The sequence below is a fragment of the Coregonus clupeaformis genome, chromosome 33 (assembly GCF_020615455.1).
Source record: "Coregonus clupeaformis isolate EN_2021a chromosome 33, ASM2061545v1, whole genome shotgun sequence".
Classification (NCBI taxonomy): Eukaryota; Metazoa; Chordata; class Actinopteri; order Salmoniformes; family Salmonidae; genus Coregonus; species Coregonus clupeaformis.
The window spans coordinates 13,882,282-13,905,873 of NC_059224.1; the positions used below are offsets into that span (position 1 = coordinate 13,882,282).

The window sequence follows — 23,592 nt, forward strand, 5'->3', positions numbered from 1 at the left end:
TCACAATAACAGCACTTACAGGTCAGAAATTTGACAAAACTGACTTGTTGGAAAGGCGGCATCCTATGACGGTGCCACGTTGAAAGTCACTGAGCTCTTCAGTTAGTACCGCCAATGTTTGTCTATGGAGATTGCATGGCGGTTTGCTCGATTTTATCCACCTGTCAGCAACGGTGTGGCTGAAATAGAATCCACTAATTTGAATGTAAAGTGTAGCATCATTGTTGATATATGTGTGATTAAGTATGGTCACATTTCATTTGTTAAACCTACCCTTTGGAATGACTTCGATAGCAACAGTGAATCTATTTCGTTTTCAAGTGGAGATCTCTCAACATCATTCTCATGATAGCACATTGGCAATAGTCAGTGACAAATATCATAGCTAAGCAGGGCTGGTTTAAAACCCTAGATGGGAGGCCAAAGGGTAACTGAAGATATATCAATTCTCCTGTAGGAAGTGCTGCCAGCAAAATATGTATGATGATTTTAGGCTTTTTGTGCAACCTACAGTCAATTAATGTTTTTGGGTGAGCTGAGATTCATAGGTGTGTTGTGTATGCTGAATAATGGCATTTCATTTGTTTTGCAGTGACGTCTCTGTAAGGCCTGAAACTGGACTAGGAAGTACAGTACTATGGGACGTGGCTACGGATCTTGACCCAAAATGGCCGCTGTGTGTTTTAATCCTTGCAGTCGCCTCAAAGGAAACAACTCATCGATGGGCCTCTGTATCACTGACAGAACACACTAAGGATCAGCCACATCACACTAAGGATCGATCTACTCAAGCTTATCCTCCTTAGTAGGAATACAGATGTTTCTTCTCTATTATCTGCAGCTCAGACTTGGATTTAAATGGTCTCTCATCCTTCAGTGATTTCAATATCAGATCTTTATCACAATCTAAAGGATATTGTGTCACCTTCCTGACTAGAACAGGTGGTATATACATTGAATAGCCTATATCAGTCATTGAACCGAAAACACCTATTCCTAATCTAAAGGATCTCTCCCTCTAACCTCTAACCTCAACTGGCATAACCCTATAGCTCTACATATTTTTTTTCTACAATGAATCCCTTTAGTCTCCCTCAGTGTGTTCTTCTGCTGCTCAGTACACTGCTGGGTCTGTGTCAGGGCCTGGAGTTCAGGGGTTCTGAGGACCAGTGGGCACGGTACCTCCGCTGGGACGCCAGCACCAGAAGTGACCTCACCTTCCAGTTCAAAACAGACGCGTCTGACGCCCTGATCCTCTACTTCGACGACGGCGGCTACTGTGACTTCCTGCTTCTCACCGTAACGGAAGGGAAGCTCCAGCTCCGCTTCAGCATCGATTGCGCCGAGACCACGGTCACCTCCGACAAATCGGTCAACGACAGCTGCTGGCACTTCGCGATGGTCAGCCGACACAACCTCAGAACGGTCTTGGCCCTGGACGGGCAGACCAAGGCGGAGGAGGTTCGACCACAGCGGCAGTTCATGAAGATAGTCAGCGACCTGTTCCTCGGGGGCATACCCGGAGACATCAGGACCTCGGCCATCACCCTGCCGACGGTTAGAGAGCTGCCTCCGTTCAAAGGAGTTATCACAGATCTGAATTACGGGAACAAGGTTCCCACGCTGATCAACAGTCAGAAGGTACGTCTGGAGATGATGGGTCTCTGTACAGAGAACCCGTGTGAGAACGGAGGCCACTGCTCCATGGCTGATGGAGAACCCTACTGCGAATGCTCCAAAACGGGATATACAGGAAGGACCTGCAGTCAAGGTAAGATGATTCTGTCTCACCAACCAACTGTGTTACTAGTTGTAGATAAGTAACTATAAATCTGTGTAACTATACATTTTGTACACTGTATTTGTATTGAAATAACTTCATAGTATCTCCAAGGTTTTTGTTACATTGTTTGTTCCATGTTGAAAGAACACACTCCCACAATTTTGTTTTTGCATTTTGAATTTACGAGACAGATTAATTGGAACAGAATGCAGCACTTCTCTGGGTGGGTGGTTCCTCTTTCACAGTTTATTTCAAATGGACTGTTTGATGTATGTGGGAGTTATATCGGAAGTGCTATGCGAGGATATAACGTCTCGGCTTTCTATTATTAGTTTTAGGAGAAATCTGGACAGGGATGCAATATTTTTTGATAAGAGTCATATTACAAAAGTTCAGTTATTTTTCTTCCCATCAAATATATTGTTTTACAGGGATCAGAAGGTACAAAATGGTTTGAATAATAAGTAAAACCTTTATTTTTCTCCTCTTGGACACGTAGGCCAAGGCTATCTCTGCTATGTATCTTATTCAGATGTGGTACTCTGACAAGGCTCATAGTAAATTCCTATTTCAGTTCATGCCTTTAGTTCTGCCTTTATTATGAGACAAAGGAAACTAACGCATCTCGCAGGTGATGCCACATGTTCTTCTTCTCTTTCATCTGGGTTTTATGGGTATAGAGAAACATTGTGAGTTTGATTGACTGCTGACCTACTTCCTGTTCCTGCCTTTGTTAGGTCACTTCCTGGCTGGTTATGTCAGAGTGACACGGTCGAAGGATGACTCGACTATCTTGAAATAGGAGGGAATGAATGCACACTGAATACTCCTCCATTGTGGTTCACTACCTTAGACTGCAGCTTTTATTCCCCTTTTGGGTTCTTTTGGATATCAGTTACTACACTCCACTGCTATACTTAGCATTCCAAAACACAAGATACTACCGGTATATGTCTTAGCATTGTTCAGAACAGTATAAAACATGTCCGCTGCATGGTGGTCAGACTCAGTGACTGGACATTATCCTTTGGCCTGGTTGTTCCATTCTCTCTGTGCATCAGTCTAACAATGAGGAGAGGAAAAGAGATCCATCCAGTCGTTTGAGAGCTTCTCTCAGGCCATGGGGGCGATGACATCCTTGTGCTAAAACAACCCAGATTCAAGAGGTTGCTTGTGATTCAGGACAACAGTTGAATAGAGGGCCATGTTGCCGCCCCAGGGCATAGTTTCTAATTCACAACACAGCAGCCCTATTATGGAGAGGACAAATGCCACTAGACAGGAGAACGGCACTCTGCTGCTGCCTTAACTGGACTGGCCCTTCGGTGTCCAGCACGCAAACACAGCATTCCAGGCTATCTCTCTCTCTTTCTCTGGTGTCTCTCTTTCTCTGGTCTCTCTCTCTCTCTCTCTCTCTCTCTCTCTCTCTCTCTCTCTCTCTCTCTCTCTCTCTCTCTCTCTCTCTCTCTCTCTCTCTCTCTCTCTCTCTCTCTCTCTCTCTCTCTCTCTCTCTCTCTCTCTCTCTCTCTCTCTCTGTCTGTCTCTCTGTCTGTCTCTCTCTCTCTCCCCCTCTCTCTCTGTCTCTCTCTTCCTCCGATTAGTTGATGTGGCTGATTGTTGATTACGCCATGGATACTCTGAAGCATAGTTGGGAGGATAGTGAGAGCAGAAATGGCGGGACAAATACAACACTGAATTCAAACTGACATCTGCATTCGACTGAACTAAACGACTATCGCCCCGTAGCATTCACCTCTGTCATCATGAAGTGCTTTGAGAGACTAGTCAAGGATCATATCACCTCTACCTTACCTGCCACCCTTGACCCACTTCAATTTGCTTACCGCCACAATAGATCCACAGACGATGCAATTGCCATCACTCTGCACACTGCCCTATCCCATCTGGACAAGAGGAACACCTATGTAAGAATGCTGTTCATTGACTCTAGCTCAGCATTCAACACCATAGTACCCTCCAAGCTCATCACTAAGCTTGAGGCCCTGGGTCTGAACCTCGCCCTGTGCAACTGGGTCCTAGACTTCCTGATGGGCCTCCCCCAGGTGGTGAAGGTAGGAAACAACACCTACACTTCGCTGATCCTAAACACTGGGGCCCCACAAGGGTGTGTGCTCAGCCCACTCCTGTACTCCCTGTTCACTCATGACTGCATGGCCAAGCACGCCTCCAACTCAATCATCAAGTTTGCAGACGACACAACAGTAGTAGGCTTGATTACCAACAATGACGAGACAGCCTACAGGGAGGAGGTGAGGGCTCTGGGAGTGTGGTGCCAGGAAAATAACCTCTCACTCAACGTCAACAAAACAAAGGAGATGATTGTGGACTTCAGGAAACAGAAGAGGGTGCACCCCCCTATCCACATCGATGGGACCACAGTGGAGAAGGTGGAAAGCTTCACATTTCTTGGCGTACACATCCCTGACAAACTGAAATGGTCCACCCACACAGGCAGTGTGGTGAAGAAGGCGCAACAGAGCCTCTTCAACCTCAGGAGGCTAAAGAAATTTGGCTTGGCAACTACAACCCTCACAAACTTTTACCGATGCCCAATTGAGAGCATCCTGTCGGGCTGTATCACCGCTTGGTATGGCAACTGCACCGCCCGCAACCGCAAGGCTCTCCAGAGGGTGGTGCGGTCTGCCCAACGCATTACTGGTGGCAAACTACCTGCCCTCCAGGACACCTACAGCACCCGATGTCACAGGAAGGCCAAAAAGATCATCATGGACATCAACCACCCGAGCCACTGCCTGTTCACCCCGCTATCATCCAGAAGGCGAGGTCAGTACAGGTGCATCAAAGCTGGGACCGAGAGACTGAAAACCATATCTTGCATTACTGATCTCATATGTACAGTATATACTGTATTCTATAGTATTCTACGGTATCTTAGTCACTTTAATAATGTTTACATATCTTGCATTACTGATCTCATATGTACAGTATAGACTGTATTCTATACTATTCTACTGTATCTTAGTCCATGCCGCTCTGACATCACTCGTCCATATACAGTGAGGGAAAAAAGTATTTGATCCCCTGCTGATTTTGTAGGTTTGCCCACTGACAAAAACATGATCAGTCTATAATTTTAATGGTAGGTTTATTTGAACAGTGAGAGACAGAATAACAACAAAAAAATCCAGAAAAACGCGTGGCAAAAATGTTATACATTTATTTGCATTTTAATGAGGGAAATAAGTCATGTTTTGCAGAGGGGTCTCTGCAAAACATGACTTAGTACTTGGTGGCAAAACCCTTGTTGGCAATCACAGAGGTCAGACGTTTCTTGTAGTTGACCACCAGGTTTGCACACATCTCAGGAGGGATTTTGTTCCACTCCTCTTTGCAGATCTTCTCCAAGTCATTATGGTTTCGAGGCTGACGTTTGGCAACTCGAACCTTCAGCTCCCTCCACAGATTTTCTATGGGATTAAGGTCTGGAGACTGGCTAGGCCACTCCAGGACCTTAATGTGGTTCTTCTTGAGCCACTCCTTTGTTGCCTTGGCCGTGTGTTTTGGGACATTGTCATGCTGGAATACCCATCCACGACCCATTTTCTCACCCAAGATTTGACGGTACATGGCCCCGTCCATCGTCCCTTTGATGCGGTGAAGTTGTCCTGTCCCCTTAGCAGAAAAACACCCCAAAAGCATAATGTTTCCACCTCCATGTTTGACGGTGAGGATGGTGTTCTTGGGGTCATAGGCAGCATTCCTCCTCCTCCAAACACGGCGAGTTGAGTTGATGCCAAAGAGCTCGATTTTGGTCTCATCTGACCACAACACTTTCACCCAGTTCTCCTCTGATCATTCAGATGTTCATTGGCAAACTTCAGACGGCCCTGTATATGTGCTTTCTTGAGCAGGGGGACCTTGCGGGCGCTGCAGGATTTCAGTCCTTCACGGCATAGTGTGTTACCAATTGTTTTCTTGGTGACTATGGTCCCAGCTGCCTTGAGATCATTGACAAGATCCTCCCGTGTAGTTCTGCGCTGATTCCTCACCGTTCTAATGATCATTGCAACTCCATGAGGTGAGATCTTGCATGGAGCCCCAGGCCGAGGGAGATTGACAGTTATTTTGTGTTTCTTCCATTTGCGAATAATCGCACCAACTGTTGTCACCTTCTCACCAAGCTGCTTGGCGATGGTCTTGTAGCCCATTCCAGCCTTGTGTAGGTCTACAATCTTGTCCCTGACATCCTTGGAGAGCTCTTTGGTCTTGGCGATGGTGGAGAGTTTGGAATCTGATTGATTGATTGCTTCTGTGGACAGGTGTCTTTTATACAGGTAACAAGCTGAGATTAGGAGCACTCCCTTTAAGAGTGTGCTCCTAATCTCAGCTCGTTACCTGTATAAAAGACACCTGGGAGCCAGAAATCTTTCTGATTGAGAGGTGGTCAAATACCTATTTCCCTCATTAAAATGCAAATCAATTTCTAACATTTTTGACATGCGTTCTTCTGGATTTTTTTGTTGTTATTCTGTCTCTCACTGTTCAAATAAACATACCATTAAAATTATAGACTGAACATTTCTTAAAAAAAAAAAAAAAGTTGATACATATACATACATAAATACATACAAATACACATATGTATGACATATACACATATGTATGATATATACACATATGTATGACGTATACACACATGACGTATACACACATATACACACACACATACATACATACACATACATATCCTTTAAACAAATATATATATTCCCCTTTATTACTTTCCAACCCCACCACCCTTTCCCTACTTGGAGTAAACTAGTGAACAACAACGCTTAGGCCTCTACTTCCAGCTTATACCTACTATCTACATTTTATGGACACAGTCAACGATCATTTCTTTGTCAGTGGGCAAACGTACAAAATCAGCAGGGGATCAAACACTTTTTTCCCTCACTGTATGTGTATATATTGCTGTTGTTTTTCTAAAGACACTCTTGCACTTGCAGACAGGCTTCATGCACTGTTTGTTATACAGTACAGAGAGCATTTTTTGCCCACATCGCTAATCATCACCATCAGTATTAGAGATGCAATTGTTCTTTCTGTGTGTGTGTCTGTGTAGTGTGAGGCTGATTGAGGCTGTTGATGCTGCACCATTTGTTACACTAATGTGTAATGGGGTGCAATCTGTCAGACATGTGCGTGTTCACTGTGTGTGTGTGTGTGTGTGTCTGTGTAAGGCAGGCTGGCTGCAAGGCCGAAGCCGTACATACACACACACACACACACACACACACACACACACACACACACACACACACACACACACACACACACACACACACACACAGACAGACAGACAGACAGACAGACAGACAGACAGACAGACAGACAGACAGACAGAAGACAGACAGACAGAGAAGACAGACAGACAGACAGACGACAACGCACCAAAGAAGACGACAGACAGACACACACACACACAGACAGACAGACACACAGACACACAGACAGACACAGACAGCTACAGTTTGCTAGCCTAGAGGTGCCTGGGTAAGGCTTCCCACGGCAGCCAGAAGGCTGGGACGCTAGGCCTAAGGAGCATTTAGCTGCTAGACTGGGATGGGCTATATGACATATGCTCCACTCAGTTTTCACAGTTGTTCATTTATATCCAAGTTAAACCTAGCCTACTTAAGGCTATGTGTACTGCAATTCAGCTTTTAACTAAATGGACTAAACTACAGAAAGTGCACAGGGTGACTAGGTTAGCTTAACCTAGCCTAGCTTAAACATCATCAGCATCATCTCAGTCCTCAGCCCTTCATGATGACTGGGTTAGCCTAAACCTAGCTGAAACATCACAGAATAATTGGGTTAGCCTAGCTAGCATCGCAGCCCCCAGACATGATCTCAGGCCAACAAGATGAAACATCATCATCCTTACATTACATCAGAACCATCATCAGCCCCACGTGATTACTTATTTAGCCTTAGCCAACTGGAACATAATCATTATCAGCGACCATCATCCCAGCCCTGGTTAAGAGCGTTGGGCCAGTAACCGAAAGATTGCTGGTTCGAATCCCCCAGCTAACTAGGTAAAACAACTGGTCGATGTGCCCTTGAGCAAGGCACTTAACTCTAATTACTCCTATAAATCGCTCTGGATATGAGCGTCTGCCAAATGACTTAGATGCAGATAACAGCTCAGCCCAACACAGGGTGACTGGGTTAGCGTTAGCCTAGTGGAAACATCATGATCATCCCTGCTCAGAGCTCAGCCCTAAACCCTGCCCACAGCTCCATCAGAGCTCAGCCCTAAACCCTGCTCACAGCTCCATCAGAGCTCAGCACTAAACCCTGCCCACAGCTCCATCAGAGCTCAGCCCTAAACCCTGCCCACAGCTCCATCAGAGCTCAGCCCTAAACCCTGCCCACAGCTCCATCAGAGCTCAGCCCTAAACCCTGCCCACAGCTCCATCAGAGCTCAGCCCTAAACCCTGCCCACAGCTCCATCAGAGCTCAGCCCTAAACCCTGCCCACAGCTCCATCAGAGCTCAGCCCTAAACCCTGCCCACAGCTCCATCAGAGCTCAGCCCTAAACCCTGCCCACCAGCAGATGAAGACGATAGACAGTTGGCCATAAACCCCATGCTCAGTCTGTCCGCCCAATGTGGCTCAGGACGTCTAAGTGTGTCAGGGTACTGGAATCACAAACTGGTATTATAATCAGTCATGGATACGTCTCAAATGACATCCTATTTCCTATGCAATGCACTACTAATGACCAGGGTGTCAAGGGGGAAAGGGGAAATGTCTCTCCTTTTCTGACATGACTGGTTTAGGGGGAAGGGAATGGAAGATACCTAGTCAGTTGTACAACTGAATGGATTCAACTGAAATGTGTCTTCCGCATTTAACCCGACCCCTCTGAATCAGAGAGGTGCGATGGAGGATGGTGATGCTGCCTTAATTGACGTCATCGGGGAGCAGCTGTTGTTTAACTGCCTTGTAGGCTTCTACAATGAAGACAAACTGACACCCATTCTCTTATCATCACACCTCTACCACTTCTTCCTCTTTTTTTAATGAGCAGTTTAAATAGTCCTCTTTTTGCTTAAATACTGCATGTCGTTGCCTTAGAAAACACTAGTAATTGAAGGCTAGCAAACTCTTAAACAAGTGCTGAAACGATTCCTGCAAGTTTAGCTTTGGGGATTAATAAACATACATGGGAAAATGACAGTTACAATAATCTTGCTATGAAAATAGGTCAGGAGAAAAGAAAAAGAGGGAGGACTTGGGTGTGTGTGTGTGTGTGCGTGTGTATGTGTGTGTGTGCGCGTTTGTGCTTGTGTGTGTGTGTGTGTGTGTGTGTGTGTGTGTGCGTGTGTGTGTGTGCGTGCATGCGTGTGTGTGTGTGTGTGTGTGTGTGCGTGCGTTTGCGTGTGTGTGTGTGTGTCTGTGTCTGTGTGTCCGTGCATGCGCCTAATTCCAACACAGGCAGAGAGCAGAGGGCGTTTCTGTCAGGGCCCAAGCCTGAAAGTGAGGTTAGGATTTGAGTGGGCTGGGATGGAGGATGGTGATAAAGGCTGTGGCTGGTCCCATGGAGCAGGAAGATGATTACAAGGGAACCACATGCTCTTCACTCTGCCGTCCATTGGCTTGTTCTGGACACCGCAGCCAGTCACATGAAGGGAAAGAGGAACGTTTTATCTACGTGTACTCCAACCTAGCATTTCACAGACACACACAGACACACACAGACACACACAGACACACACACAGACAAACACATGGGTACCAAATCCCCCTCTCGCCTAGGGGGCTGCTGTCCATCAGATTAATGATATGGCCCCTCCTTCTCCCTTCTCCCCTCCTCCCTTCTCCCATCCTTCTACCTTCTCCCCTCTTTCTACCTTCTCCCCTCCTCCTCAATTCTCCCCTCCTTCTAACTTCTCCTCTCCTTCTACCTTCTCCCTCCTTCTCCCTTCTCCCCTCCTTCTACCTTCTCCCTCCTTCTCCCTTTCTACCTTCTCCCCTCCTTCAACCTTCTCCCCTCTTTCTACCTTCTCTCCGATTTCTACCTTCTACCCTCCTTCTAACTTATCCCCTCTTTTTACCTTCTCCCCTCCTTCTCCCTCCTCCCCTTCTCCCCTCCTTCTCCCTCATCCACCCTCCTCCCCTTCTCCCCTCGTTCTACCTTCTCCTCTCTTTCTACCTTCTCCCTCTTTCTACCTTCTCCCTCCTTCTCCCTTTTCCCCTCTTTTTACCTTCTCCCTCTTTCTACCTTCTTCCCTCTTTCTACCTTCTCCCCTCTATCTTACTTATCCCATCCTTCTACATTCTCACCCTTTTCTACCTTCTCCCCCCCTTCTACCTTCTCCCCTCTTTCTACCTTCTCCCCTCTTTCTTCATTCTCCCCTCTTACTACTTTCTCCCTCTTTCTCCCTTCTCACCTCTTTCTACTTTCTCCCCTCCTTCTACCTTCTCCCCTCATCTCCACTCTTTCTACTTTCTCCCTGCCTTCTACCTTTTCTCCTCTTTCTACCTTCTCCCCTCTTTCTACTTTCTCCCTTCTTTCTACCTTCTGCCCTCTTTCTACCTTCTCCCCTCCTTCTCCCTTCTCCCTCCTTCTCCCTTCTCCCCTCTTTCTACCTTCTCCCAACTTCTCCCTTCTCCCCTCCTTCTACCTTCTCCCCTCTGTCTACCTTCTCCCCTCTGTCTACCTTCTCCCCTCTTTCCCCCTTCTCCCTCTTTCTACCTTCTCCCCTCTTTCTACCTTCTCCCTCTTTCTCCCTTCTCACCTCTTTCTACTTTCTCCCCTCCTTCTACCTTCTAACTTCTCCCCTCCTTCTCCACTCTTTCTACCTTCTCCCTGCCATCTACCGTTTCTCCTCTTTCTATCTTCTCCCCTCTTTCTACTTTCTCCCTTCTTTCTACCTTCTGCCCTCTTTCTACCTTCTCCCCTCTTTCTACCTTCTCCCCGCTTCATACCTTATACCCTCCTTCTAACTATTCCCCTCTTTTTACCTTCTCCCCTCTTTTTACCTTCTCCCCTCCTTCTCCCTCCTCCCTTTTCCACTCATTCACCCTCCTACTCTACTCCCATCTTTCTCCCTTCTCCCCTCCTTCTCCCTTCTCCCCTCTTTCTACCTTCTCCCCTCCTTCTACCTTCTCCCTCCTTCTACCTTCTCCCCTCTTTCTACATTCTAACCTATTTTCACCTTCTCCCCCCCTTCTCCCTCCTCCTCCCTTCTCCCCTCCTTCTCCCTCCTCCACCCTCCTCCCCTTCTCCCCTCTTTCTACCTTCTCCCCTCCTTCTACCTTCTCCCTACTTCCTTCTTCTCCCCTCTGTCTACCTTCTCCCCTCTTTCTCACTTCTCCCTCCTTCTACCTTCTCCCCTCCGTCTCCCTTCTCCCCTCTTTCTAACTTATCCCCTCCTTCTACATTCTCACCTCTTTCTACCTTCTCCCCTCCTTCAACCTTCTCCCCTCTTTCTACCTTCTCCCCGATTTCTACCTTCTACCCTCCTTCTAACTTATCCCCTCTTTTTACCTTCTCCCCTCCTTCTCCCTCCTCCCATTCTCCCCTCCTTCTCCCTCATCCACCCTCCTCCCCTTCTCCCCTCTTTCTACCTTCTCCTCTCTTTCTACCTTCTCCCTCCTTCTCCCTTCTCCCCTCTTTTTACCTTCTCCCTCTTTCTACCTTCTCCCCTCTTTCTACTCTCTCCCCTCTATCTTACTTATCCCATCCTTCTACATTCTCACCTTTTTCTACCTTCTCCCCCCCTTCTACCTTCTCCCCTCTTTCTACCTTCTCCCCACTTTCTTCATTCTCCCCTCTTACTACTTTCTCCCTCTTTCTCCCTTCTCACCCCTTTCTACTTTCTCCCCTCCTTCTACCTTCTCCCCTCATCTCCACTCTTTCTACCTTCTCCCTGCCTTCTACCTTTTATCCTCTTTCTACCTTCTCCCCTCTTTCTACTTTCTCCCTTCTTTCTACCTTCTGCCCTCTTTCTCCCTTCTCCCCTCTTTCTACCTTCTCCCAACTTCTCCCTTCTCCCCTCCTTCTACCTTCTCCCTACTTCCTTCTTCTCCCCTCTGTCTACCTTCTCCCCTCTTTCCCCCTTCTCCCTCTTTCTATCTTCTCCCCTCTTTCTACCTTCTCCCTCTTTCTCCCTTCTCACCTCTTTCTACTTTCTCCCCTCTTTCTACTTTCTCCCTGCCATCTACCTTTTCTCCTCTTCCTACCTTCTCCCCTCTTTCTACTTTCTCCCTTCTTTCTACCTTCTCCCCTCTTTCTACCTTCTCCCCGCTTCATACCTTATACCCTCCTTCTAACTATTCCCCTCTTTTTACCTTCTCCCCTCTTTATACCTTCTCCCCTCCTTCTCCCTCCTCCCTTTTCCACTCATTCACCCTCCTCCTCTACTCCCATCTTTCTACCTTCTCCCCTCCTTCTCCCCGCTCCCCTCTTTCTACCTTCTCCCCTCCTTCTACCTTCTCCCTCCTTCTACCTTCTCCCCTCTTTCTACATTCTAACCTATTTTCATCTTCTCCCCCCCTTCTCCCTCCTCCTCCCTTCTCCCCTCCTTCTCCCTCCTCCACCCTCCTCCCCTTCTCCCCTCTTTCTACCTTCTCCCCTCCTTCTCCCTTCTCCCCTTTCTACCTTCTCCCTACTTCTCCCTTCTCCCCTACTTCTACCTTCTCCCTCCTTCCACCTTCTCCCCTCCGTCTCCCTTCTCCCCTCTTTCTAACTTATCCCCTCCTTCTACATTCTCACCTCTTTCTACCTTCTCCCCTCTTTCTACCTTCTCCCCGCTTTTTACCTTCTCCCCTCCTTCTCCCTTCTCCCCTCTTTCTACCTTCTCCCCTCCTTCTCCCTCCTCCCTTTTAAACTCCTTCACCCTCCTCCTCTTCTCCCCTCTTTCTACCTTCTCCCCTCCTTCTCCCTTCTCCCCTCTTTCTACCTTCTCCCCTCCTACTACCTTCTCCCCTCCTTCTACCTTCTCCCCTCTTTCTACATTCTAACCTATTTTTACCTTCTCCCCCACTTCTCCCGCCTCCTCCCTTCTCCCCTCCTTCTCCCTCCTCCACCCTCCTCCCCTTCTCCCCTCTTTCTACCTTCTCCCCTCTTTCTACCTTCTCCCTCATTCTACCTTCTCCCGTCTTTTTAACTTCTCCCCTCTTTCTACCTTCTCCCCTCTTTCTCCCCTATCCCCTCCTTATCCCCTCTTTCTACCCTCTCCCCTCCTTCTCCCCTCTTTCTACCTCCTCCCCTCCTTCTACCTTTTCCCTCCTTCTCCCTTCTCCCCTCTTTCTACCTACTTCCCTCTTTCTACCTTCTCCCATCCTTCTCCACTCTTTCTATCTTCTCCCGCCTCCTACCTTCTCACCTCTTTCTACCTTCTCCCCTCCATCTACCTTCTCCCCTCTTTCTCCCTTCTCCCGTCTTTCTCCCTTCTCCCCTCTTTCTCCCTACTCCCGTCTTTCTCCCTTCTCCCCTCTTTCTATCTTTTCCCTCCTTCTCCCTTCTCCCCTCTTTTTACCTTCTCCCCTTTTTCTACCTTCTCCCCTCTTTCTACCTTCTCCCCGCTTCATACCTTATACCCTCCTTCTAACTATTCCCCTCTTTTTACCTTCTCCCCTCTTTTTACCTTCTCCCCTCCTTCTCCCTCCTCCCTTTTCCACTCATTCACCCTCCTCCTCTACTCCCATCTTTCTACCTTCTCCCCTCCTTCTCCCTGCTCCCCTCTTTCTACCTTCTCCCCTCCTTCTACCTTCTCCCTCCTTCTACCTTCTCCCCTCTTTCTACATTCTAACCTATTTTCACCTTCTCCCCCCTTCTCCCTCCTCCTCCCTTCTCCCCTCCTTCTCCCTCCTCCACCCTCCTCCCCTTCTCCCCTCTTTCTACCTTCTCCCCTCCTTCTCCCTTCTCCCTTTCTACCTTCTCCCTACTTCTCCCTTCTCCCCTACTTCTACCTTCTCCCTCCTTCCACCTTCTCCCCTCCGTCTCCCTTCTCCCCTCTTTCTAACTTATCCCCTCCTTCTACATTCTCACCTCTTTCTACCTTCTCCCCTCTTTCTACCTTCTCCCCGCTTTTTACCTTCTCCCCTCCTTCTCCCTCCTCCCTTTAAACTCCTTCACCCTCCTCCTCTTCTCCCCTATTTCTACCTTCTCCCCTCCTTCTCCCTTCTCCCCTCTTTCTACCTTCTCCCCTCCTTCTCCCTCCTCCCTTTTAAACTCCTTCACCCTCCTCCTCTTCTCCCCTCTTTCTACCTTCTCCCCTCCTTCTCCCTTCTCCCCTCTTTCTACCTTCTCCCCTCCTACTACCTTCTCCCCTCCTTCTACCTTCTCCCCTCTTTCTACATTCTAACCTCTTTTTACCTTCTCCCCCACTTCTCCCGCCTCCTCCCTTCTCCCCTCCTTCTCCCTCCTCCACCCTCCTCCCCTTCTCCCCTCTTTCTACCTTCTCCCCTCTTTCTACCTTCTCCCTCATTCTCCCTTCTCCCGTCTTTTTAACTTCTCCCCTCTTTCTACCTTCTCCCCTCTTTCTCCCCTATCCCCTCCTTCTCCCCTCTTTCTATCCTCTCCCCTCCTTCTACCTTATCCCTCCTTCTCCCTTCTCCCCCTTTCTACCTTTTCCCCTCCTTCTATCTTCTCCCGCCTCCTACCTTCTCCCCTCTTTCTACCTTCTCCCCTCCATCTACCTTCTCCCCTCTTTCTCCCTTCTCCCGTCTTTCTCCCTTCTCCCGTCTTTCTCCCTTCTCCCCTCTTTTTACCTTCTCACCTTTTTCTACCTTCTCCCCCCTTCTCCCTTCTCCCCTCTTTCTACCTTCTCCCCTCCTTCTCCACTCGTTCTACCTTCTCCCTCTTTCTACCTTTTCTCCTCTTTCTACCTTCTCCTCTCTTTCTACCTTATCCTTTCTTTTTTATCTACCTTCTTCAGTCAAAAGTTTGGACACACCTACTCATTCAAGGGGTTTTCTATATTTTTACTATTTTTTACATTGTAGAATAATAGTGAAGACATCAAAACTATGTAATAACACATATTGAATCATGTAGTAACCAAATAAGTGTTAAACAAATCAAAATATATTTTATATTTGAGATACTTCAAGTAGCCACCCTATGCTATTTCTGATGTCCATCCGGTTTGATTTCTATTTTCCATATCTTTCAAACTGTGCTCTTTCACAAAAGTTCTTAACCTATAACCTATATATGTTTTATGGAGACAGTATGTTTTACATTAGTTATCAGTTGTTATTTGTCCCAACCTTCAGTTACATTCAACCCCTTCCATCTATCTCTTAACACCAACCATATTGGATTTCTATTTGTCATATATTTTTCAACTGTGCTGTGATGTTTCACAAAAGTTCCGAACCTTTTATTCTCATTGTTTCTACAGATTGTAAATTGAAAATAAATATTTTTGCTAACAGTATTATTATATTATTGATCGATTGACTATGACTTTTCAATCACCCAGTAGAAAGTTATGAATTTTAGCTCCAGGTAAATATTGCAATTATTCAGCCATTCCTGGACCTGTGACCAAAAACAAGCTACATATGGACAGTACCAAAACAAATAATCGAATGATTCTGTCTCTTCGCAGCAAAATCTGCAGAGCTGGGAAGGTTGTATCCCTCATTTAAATAACATTCTATCGGTTACAAGAATTTTGTATAATAATTTTAATGGAAAAAATCAGAGTTTTGAATCCGGCGTCGTTTTGCGTATCAGCTCATAAACCCTGTGCCATGGAATCGGTACGTCAAAAATCTTCCCAATTATTTTGCAATCTATATGGCACGGCTGTCAATTTTATGGTCCTTAAATGAAACTGGTATACTTTTTTATTTATCACAATTTTCTTCAACCAATTATGGTCTTTAATGCAGGGCCGACAGACAAGTTCCTTAAGTTTTTTGGGTAGAGTATACATTTTTCAAAAACATTTGTTTTCTTTTATCAATTAGTATATTTGAGTTTAACAATATTTGTTGCATTATTTGTTCTGTCCTTTCTGGTGGATTGAATTGAAATTGCAACCAACTTTCTATGGCTTGTTTTAAAAATAGCGATATTAGGGAGATTATTTCCTTTTCAAATAACTGAAAGTGAGAGTTTGTAATCTGAATAAAGGGAAAAAGTCCATTCTTGAACATATGGTGAGACATTCTTGCTAATTTGCTAGTGAACCAGTTAAGATTTAAGTATAACTTTTGTATGACTGAAGCCTTTAGTGTGAGGTCTAATGCTTTAATATTTAATAATTTCTGCCCTCAGAATTCATATTCATTATATAAACAGGCCCATTTAATTTTGTCTGGCTTGCGGTTCCAAATAAAATGGTATATTTTTTTCTCATATAATTTAAAAAAAAATGTTCGCTAGGTGTAGGCAAGACCATAAGCAAATAGGTATACTGGGATATTGCTAAAGAGTTAATCAGGGTGTTTTTTCCACAAATACAGGTATTTAACTTTCCATGGTAGCAAGATCTTATCTATTTTTGCTCACTTTCTATTAAAATGTATTGAAGTGAGATCCTTTCTTTCTTTCGGGATATGTATACCAAGTATATCCACATCACCATCAGACCATTTTATTGGTAAACTACACGGTTATGTAAAGGTTGTATTTTTTAGTGATCCAATACGTAATATAGTACACTTATCATAATTTGGTTGTAATCCGGAGAGGTTCGAAAAATTATCTAGATCCTCTATGAGGCTGTGGAGGGATCCAAGTTGTGGATTTAATGAAAACACGAATCATCAGCGTACAATGACACCTTTTTTTTAAGCCCTGGATATCTAATCCGTTTATATCATTGTTGGACCTGATTTTAATAACTAACATTTTGATGGCCATAATAAATAGATATGCCGATAGTGGACAACCTTGCTTTACTCTTCTTGACAGTTTAAAACCTTTGGAGAAATAGCCATTATTTACTATTTTACATCTAGGGTTTCTGTACATGGTTTTAACCCATTTTATAAGAGATTCTCCAAAATTGAAATGTTCCAGGCATTTACACTACCGTTCATAAGTTTGGGGTCACTTAGAAATGTCCTTGTTTTCGAAAGAAAAGCAAATTTCTTGTCCATTAAAATAACATCAAATTGATCAGAAATACAGTGTAAACATTGTTAATTTTGTAAATGGCTATTGTAGCTGGAAACGGCTGATTTTTTATGAAATATCTACATAGGCGTACAGAGGCCCATTATCAGCAACCATCAGTCCTGTGTTCCAATGGCACGTTGTGTTTGCTAATCCAAGTTTATCATTTTAAAAGGCTAATTGATCATTAGAAAACCCTTTTGCAATTATGTTAGCACAGCTGAAAACTGTTGTGCTGATTAAAGAAGCAATACAACTGGCCTTCTTGAGACTAGTTGAGTATCTGGAGCATCAGCAATTGTGGGTTCGATTACAGGCTCAACATGACCGGAAACAAATAACTTTCTTCTGAAACTCGTCAGTCTACTCTTGTTCTGAGAAATGAAGGCTATTCCATGCAAGAAATTGCGAAGAAACTGAAGATCTCGTACAACGCTGTGTATTACTCCCTTCACAGAACAGCGCAAACTGGCTCTAACCAGAATAGAAAGAGGAGTGGGAGGCCCCGGTGCACAACTCAGCAAGAGGTCAAATACATTAGAGTGTCTAGTTTGAGAAACAGACGCCTCACAGGTCCTCAACTGGCAGCTTCATTAAATAGTACCCGCAAAACACCAGTCTCAACGTCAACAGTGAAGAGGCAACTCCGGGATGCTGACCTTCTAGGCAGAGTTGCAAAGAAAAAGCCACATCTCAGACTGGACAATAAAAATTAAAGATTTTGCAACTCTGCCTAGAAGGTCAGCATCCCGGAGTCGCCTCTTCACTGTTGACGTCGACGTTCCTTTGCTTCCTCTTTCAAAATATAATTTGGTGAATCAGGGGCGACTCCGTCATTTATAACCAGTTTCAGTAAATTATTTTTGGTAGCATTTCTATGTTGAAGATTCAAAAATAATTTGGTGCATTTTCCCCCATATTCTATCCAGTTAGAAATGGCTAGAAATGTTTTAACAATTAATATTTTTTTGTGAAGCTTCCATTCCCCCTTCTAACAAGGGGATTATTGGCTGATTTAAGATGAAGTCGTCAACCCTGTTACGGTAGCCCTGTTATGGCCAACTCTGTTACTTTATTTATTTGTATAAAAAAACAAACATGTATGCACTAACTAACTGTAAGTCGCTCTGGATAAGAGCGTCTGCTAAATGACAAAAAAAAAAAAAAAAACTTAAGCACTTTTATTTATTTAACCTCTTGAGATGGGAAAACATTTTTATGAAGTTTAACATGTGCTCTTCATGACAATGTTAAAATGTTGTGAAAAAACTTTTTTTTTTTTTTTTCATCAAGTTGCACTCCTCAAAATGCACCTAATGGGTGGAACGACCCAGTTATCACCCTCTTCCCACACATTGGTTGGGTGTGATTTGAATGGCCTCCAGTGCAGCTGGCTGGCCAGAGTAAACCACGGCAGCTAGCGTCGTAATTGCTTTAAGTCAAATTAATATCTGATATGGCGTATTAGCCTGGCACTTTAAACGTCTAATACAGTCCTTTTTAACTAAGATCAGTTTAATATCCTCCTACTACTTGTTGATTTGATTTAAATTGATTGGCTGATTAAAGGAATTTGTCAGCATTTAGCTTTTACAATTATTCCAGTTACACACGCTCAAACAAAAGTGTGTGCGCGCACACACACAGACACATACACACACACAGACACATACACACACACAGACACATACACACACACAGACACATACACACACACTCAGCACCGGCCCGGCCAGGGTTAAGATGTCTTGTGGTTATGCAGAGATAGCCATGGACAGCTGCAATATATATAGCCCTAACAGAATACATGGCTTCCTGTTGCGAGGTTACTTAATTTGTGTAAATTCAATTTGTTACTGCGCTTTTTTCCATGCCGCTCTACAGCTAGAAATAATATATATTTTCCACATTTTATGTAGGTTTAATATCCACTGTAAATAATATTTATTTTACATATTTTTTATGTAGGTTTATCATCCTCTGGGTGTTCAGTTTGAGGTTTTATTAACCAGGCTGAACCCCTGAAGGAGTAAACAGTGTGTATTCCTATAAGTTGATGAAAAGCCAGAGAAGGTGTTGATGTTGGTGTGTGGAGAGGATTTGAGTCAGCAGTGAGGTCTGTGAGTTGGTGGAGGGTTGAGGGGGGTTCTCTAGACGATTGGTCCAGGGGGTTTTGAGATATCCACAAACCTCATAGCATCATAAATCCACATCAGGCCCTCTAAGGCAACTGAGATTTATGTTTCTTAACTCTAACTACTGTATGTGGGAACACTGTGGTGTACATAATGCATAATATTATGTCTCTACTGAAATATTTGCTAATATGTGAAAGAGTTGTTTGAGTAATATAATTAATCAGATTAATTGATGATTTACAATGTACAATCTGGTTCCCTGAAAGGATGGGACCGAAGTTTCATGTGTTCTTCTCTCCACAGGGTTTTAAATGTTGTTATTTTAAAACAAGCATGTACAGGGGCACCTCTAGTCCTTTACATGGTAACAGAGAAGTAGTGCTTTAGTTGTGTGTTGTTAGATATTTACTTTGTATGATCGACGCCATGCAAGCCAATGCAGTGTAAATGCTAATGCTAGACATCTCTTTGCCTTTTCTTTCCTGGCATGCTAACTTCTCAGCAGCCGTTCAGAGGAAACCAGGTGAGTTCTGTTCTGAGGACAAGGGTCAGTAGTTACAGGACACATTTTCAGATGGAGTTTATTTACGACAGACACTAGCCTATATGTAGTAAATACGAATGTAAGAAAATACGAATTTAAGAAATATAACCATATACATAATTAACTGAAATTGCAAATAGAAACTGTTATATCAATAGGCCCATAGAAATCAATGTGATTCACATTTCTGCAGCGTAGTGGTACTTGATGCTTCTGCCAGATTTTATTCTAAACATGAAGCTCTTCCATGCAGAAAGCCATGCGGAAAGCTTTGTTTTTGGTGTTGATAACCATGCTTTGCCTTATAGCAAAGCATGCCTAATCACAATACAACAGCTGTGTTGGTGTGGTGGCGTTCTTATACTCTCTATCTATCCTTCTTCTTCTCCCTCAAGGCTTTTCACATCTGAAGGCACCTGAGTCAGGTACACTCTCTTCTTTTGTCTCTTCTTTCAGTCATTCCATCACCTGTTTTGGGGGTCCAAGAGTGGGTGTGTTCCTGTCAGTGGGTGTCAGTGTGTTCTGCTGTCATCATATTATTGCAGGGGAGGATGGGGCCGGAGGATGGGGCCGATTGGCATGTCCTGATCGTACCGCGCCCCCTCTCACCTACTTCCTGTATCAGGACCTTCTCCTACCCCCTGTAACATGACTTTTCACTACCCCCTGTAACAGGACTCTATCCTACCTCCTGTAACAGGACTCTTCCCTAACTCCTGTAACAGGATTCTTCCTTAACCTTAACAGGACTCTGCAACCCTACCCCCTGCAACAGGACTCTATCCTACCCTTAACAGTACTCTTTCCTACCCCCGTAACAGGACTCTTCCCTACCTCCTGTAAAATGACTCTGCCCTACCCTCTATAACATGACTCTTCCCAAACTCCTGTAAAATTACTCTTCCCTATATCCTGTAACAGGACTCATCCTACCTATAACAGGACTATTCACTACCTCCTGTAACATGACTCCTCTCTACCTCCTGTAACATGACTCTGCCCTACCTCTTTTAACATAACTATTCCCTACCTCCTGTAACATGACTCCTCTCTACCTCCTGTAACAAGACTCTTCATTACCCCCTGTAATATTACTTTTCCCAACCTCTTGTAACAGGACTCTATCCTACCTCCTGTAGCAGTACGCTTCCCTAACTCCTGTAACAGGACTTCTCCTTACCCTTAACAGGACTATTCCCTGCGTCCTGTAAAAGTACTTTTCCCTACACTTTACAGGACTCTTCCCAACCTCCTGTAACTGGACTTTTCCCTACCCCCTATAACATGACTCTGTCTCACCTCCTGTAACAGGACTCCTCCCTACCCTTAACAGGGCTGTTCCCTACCCCCTTTACCAGGACTCTTTCCTACCCCCCATAACATGACTCTACACTACCCCCTGCAACATAAATCTTACCTTCCCACTGTGCACCAACACAGTCCCAGGCTCTACATTAATCCCATAACCCCCACATCCTTGTCAGCTTCACCACTCATGTTTGTATACGCAGGGTTGCAGTCAGTGGCACATGAAATATACAGGCTCCTGCTCCACTATGATATTACTGTAATGAAATATACAGGCTCCTGCTCCACTCTGATGCTACTGTACATTAAATATACAGGCTCCTGCTCCACTCTTATGCTACTGTACATTGAATATACAGGCTTCTGCTCCACTGTGATATTACTGTAATGAAATATACAGGCTCCTGCTCCACTGTGATGCTACTGTAATGATATACAGTGAGGGAAAAAAGTATTTGATCCCCTGCTGATTTTGTACGTTTGCCCACTGACAAAGACATGATCAGTCTATCATTTTAATGATAGGTTTATTTGAACATTGAGAGACAGAATAACAACAACAAAATCCAGAAAAACGCGTGGCAAAAATTGTATAAATTGATTTGCATTTTAATGAGGGAAATAAGTATTTGACCCCTCTGCAAAACATGACTTAGTACTTGATGGCAAAACCCCTGTTGGCAATCAAAGAGGTCAGACGTTTCTTGTAGTTGGCCACCAGGTTTGCACACATCTCAGGAGGGATTTTGCCCCGCTCTTCTTTGCAGATCTTCTCTAAGTCATTAAGGTTTCGAGCCTGACGTTTGGCAATTCGAACCTTCAGCTCCCTCCACAGATTTTCTATGGGATTAAGGTCTGGAGACTGGCTAAGCCACTCCAGGACCTTAATGTGCTTCTTCTTGAGCCACTCCTTTGTTGCCTTGGCCGTGTGTTTTGGGTCATTGTCATGCTGGAATACCCATCCACGACCCATTTTCAATGCCCTGGCTGAGGGAAGGAGGTTCTCACCCAAGATTTGACGGTACATGGCCCCGTCCATCGTCCCTTTGATGCGGTGAAGTTGTCCTGTCCCCTTAGCAGAAAAACACCCCCAAAGCATAATGTTTCCACCTCCATGTTTGACGGTGGGGATGGTGTTCTTGGGGTCATAGGCAGCATTCCTCCTCCTCCAAACACGGCGAGTTGAGTTGATACCAATGAGCTCGATTTTGATCTCATCTGACCACAACACTTTCACCCAGTTCTCCTCTGAATCATTCAGATGTTCATTGGCAAACTTCAGACGGGCCTGTATATGTGCTTTCTTGAGCAGGGGGACCTGCAGGCGCTGCAGTATTTCAGTCCTTCACGGCGTAGTGTGTTACCAATTGTTTTCTTGGTGACTATGGTCCCAGCTGCCTTGAGATCATTGACAAGATCCTCCCGTGTAGTTCTGGGCTGATTCCTCACCGTTCTCATGATCATTGCAACTCCACAAGGTGAGATCTTGCATGGAGCCCCAGGCCGAGGGCGATTGACAGTTCTTTTGTGTTTCTTCCATTTGCGAATAATCGCACCAACTGTTGTCACCAACTGTTGCAAAACTGAGCAATCGGGGGAGAAGGGCCTTGGTCAGGGAGGTGAACAAGAACCCAATGGTCACTCTGACAAAGCTCCGGAGTTCCTCTGTGGAGATGCGAGAACCATCCAGAAGGACAACCATCTCTGCAGAACTCCACCAAATCAGGCCTTTATGGTAGAGTGGCCAGACGGAAGCCACTTCTCAGTAAAAGGCAGATGACAGCCTGCTTGGAGTTTGCCAAAAGGCACCTAAAGGACTCCCAGACCATGAGAAACAAGATTCTCTGGTCTGATGAAACCAAGATTGAACTCTTTGGCCTGAATGCCAAGCGTCACATCTGGAGGAAACCTGGCATCATCCCTACGGTGAAGCATAGTGGTGGCAGCATCATGCTGTGGGGGTGTTTTTCAGCGGCAGGGACTGGGAGACTAGTCAGGATCGAGGGAAAGATTAACTGAGCAAATTACTGCTCCAGAGCACTCAGGACCTCAGACTGGGGCGTAGGTTCACCTTCCAACAGGACAACGACCCTAAGCACACAGCCAAGACAACGCAGGAGTGGCTCCGGGACAAGTCTCTGAATGTCCATGAGTGGCCCCTGCTTTGTAATTATGAGGTATTATGTGTGGATTGATGAGGGGATTATTATTTTTTTTTAATCAATTTTAGAAAAAGACTGTAACGTAACAACATTTTGAAAAAGTCAAGGGTTCTGAATACTTTCGGAATGCGCTGTATCCACTCTGATATTACCCTACATGATAATATACATGGCTCAGAGCTTGCTATGTTTCATGTATGTAGCATGGAGAGTCAGAAAGGGTGTGTGTGTTTGTTCCATGGGAATACACTGCATCTTCCAGTCGGGCATATGATCTGTTTGCATGTTTTTCAAAGCTTGGCATGACTTGTTAGTTGGTACCTCCTCCTTTCTATGTTAACGATACTTCAACCATCCATTCTCTCCTCTTTCTGTCCCTCCTGCGCCTCTCAACTCTTTCTCTCCCTCCTGCGCCTCTCAACTCGGGACGCCACTCTCCCTCCTGCGCCTCTCAACTCTTTCTCACCCTCCTGCGCCTCTCAACTCGGAACGCCGCTTTCCCTCCTGCGCCTCTCAACTCT

The 23,592-nt window shown here is 45.2% G+C and overlaps 1 protein-coding gene across 1 annotated transcript in view; it reads left to right on the forward strand.

The window, feature by feature from the left end:
- Positions 1 to 23,592, forward strand: part of LOC121548505 (neurexin-3b-like) — a 518,873-nt gene that overhangs the window by 26,474 nt on the left and 468,807 nt on the right. The window contains exons 2-4 of the mRNA XM_045210142.1: positions 593 to 1,771; positions 19,563 to 19,580; positions 19,997 to 20,026. Coding sequence (XP_045066077.1) covers positions 1,075 to 1,771; positions 19,563 to 19,580; positions 19,997 to 20,026 — 745 coding nt within the window. The 5' untranslated portion in view covers positions 593 to 1,074. The remainder of the gene's footprint in view (positions 1 to 592; positions 1,772 to 19,562; positions 19,581 to 19,996; positions 20,027 to 23,592) is intronic.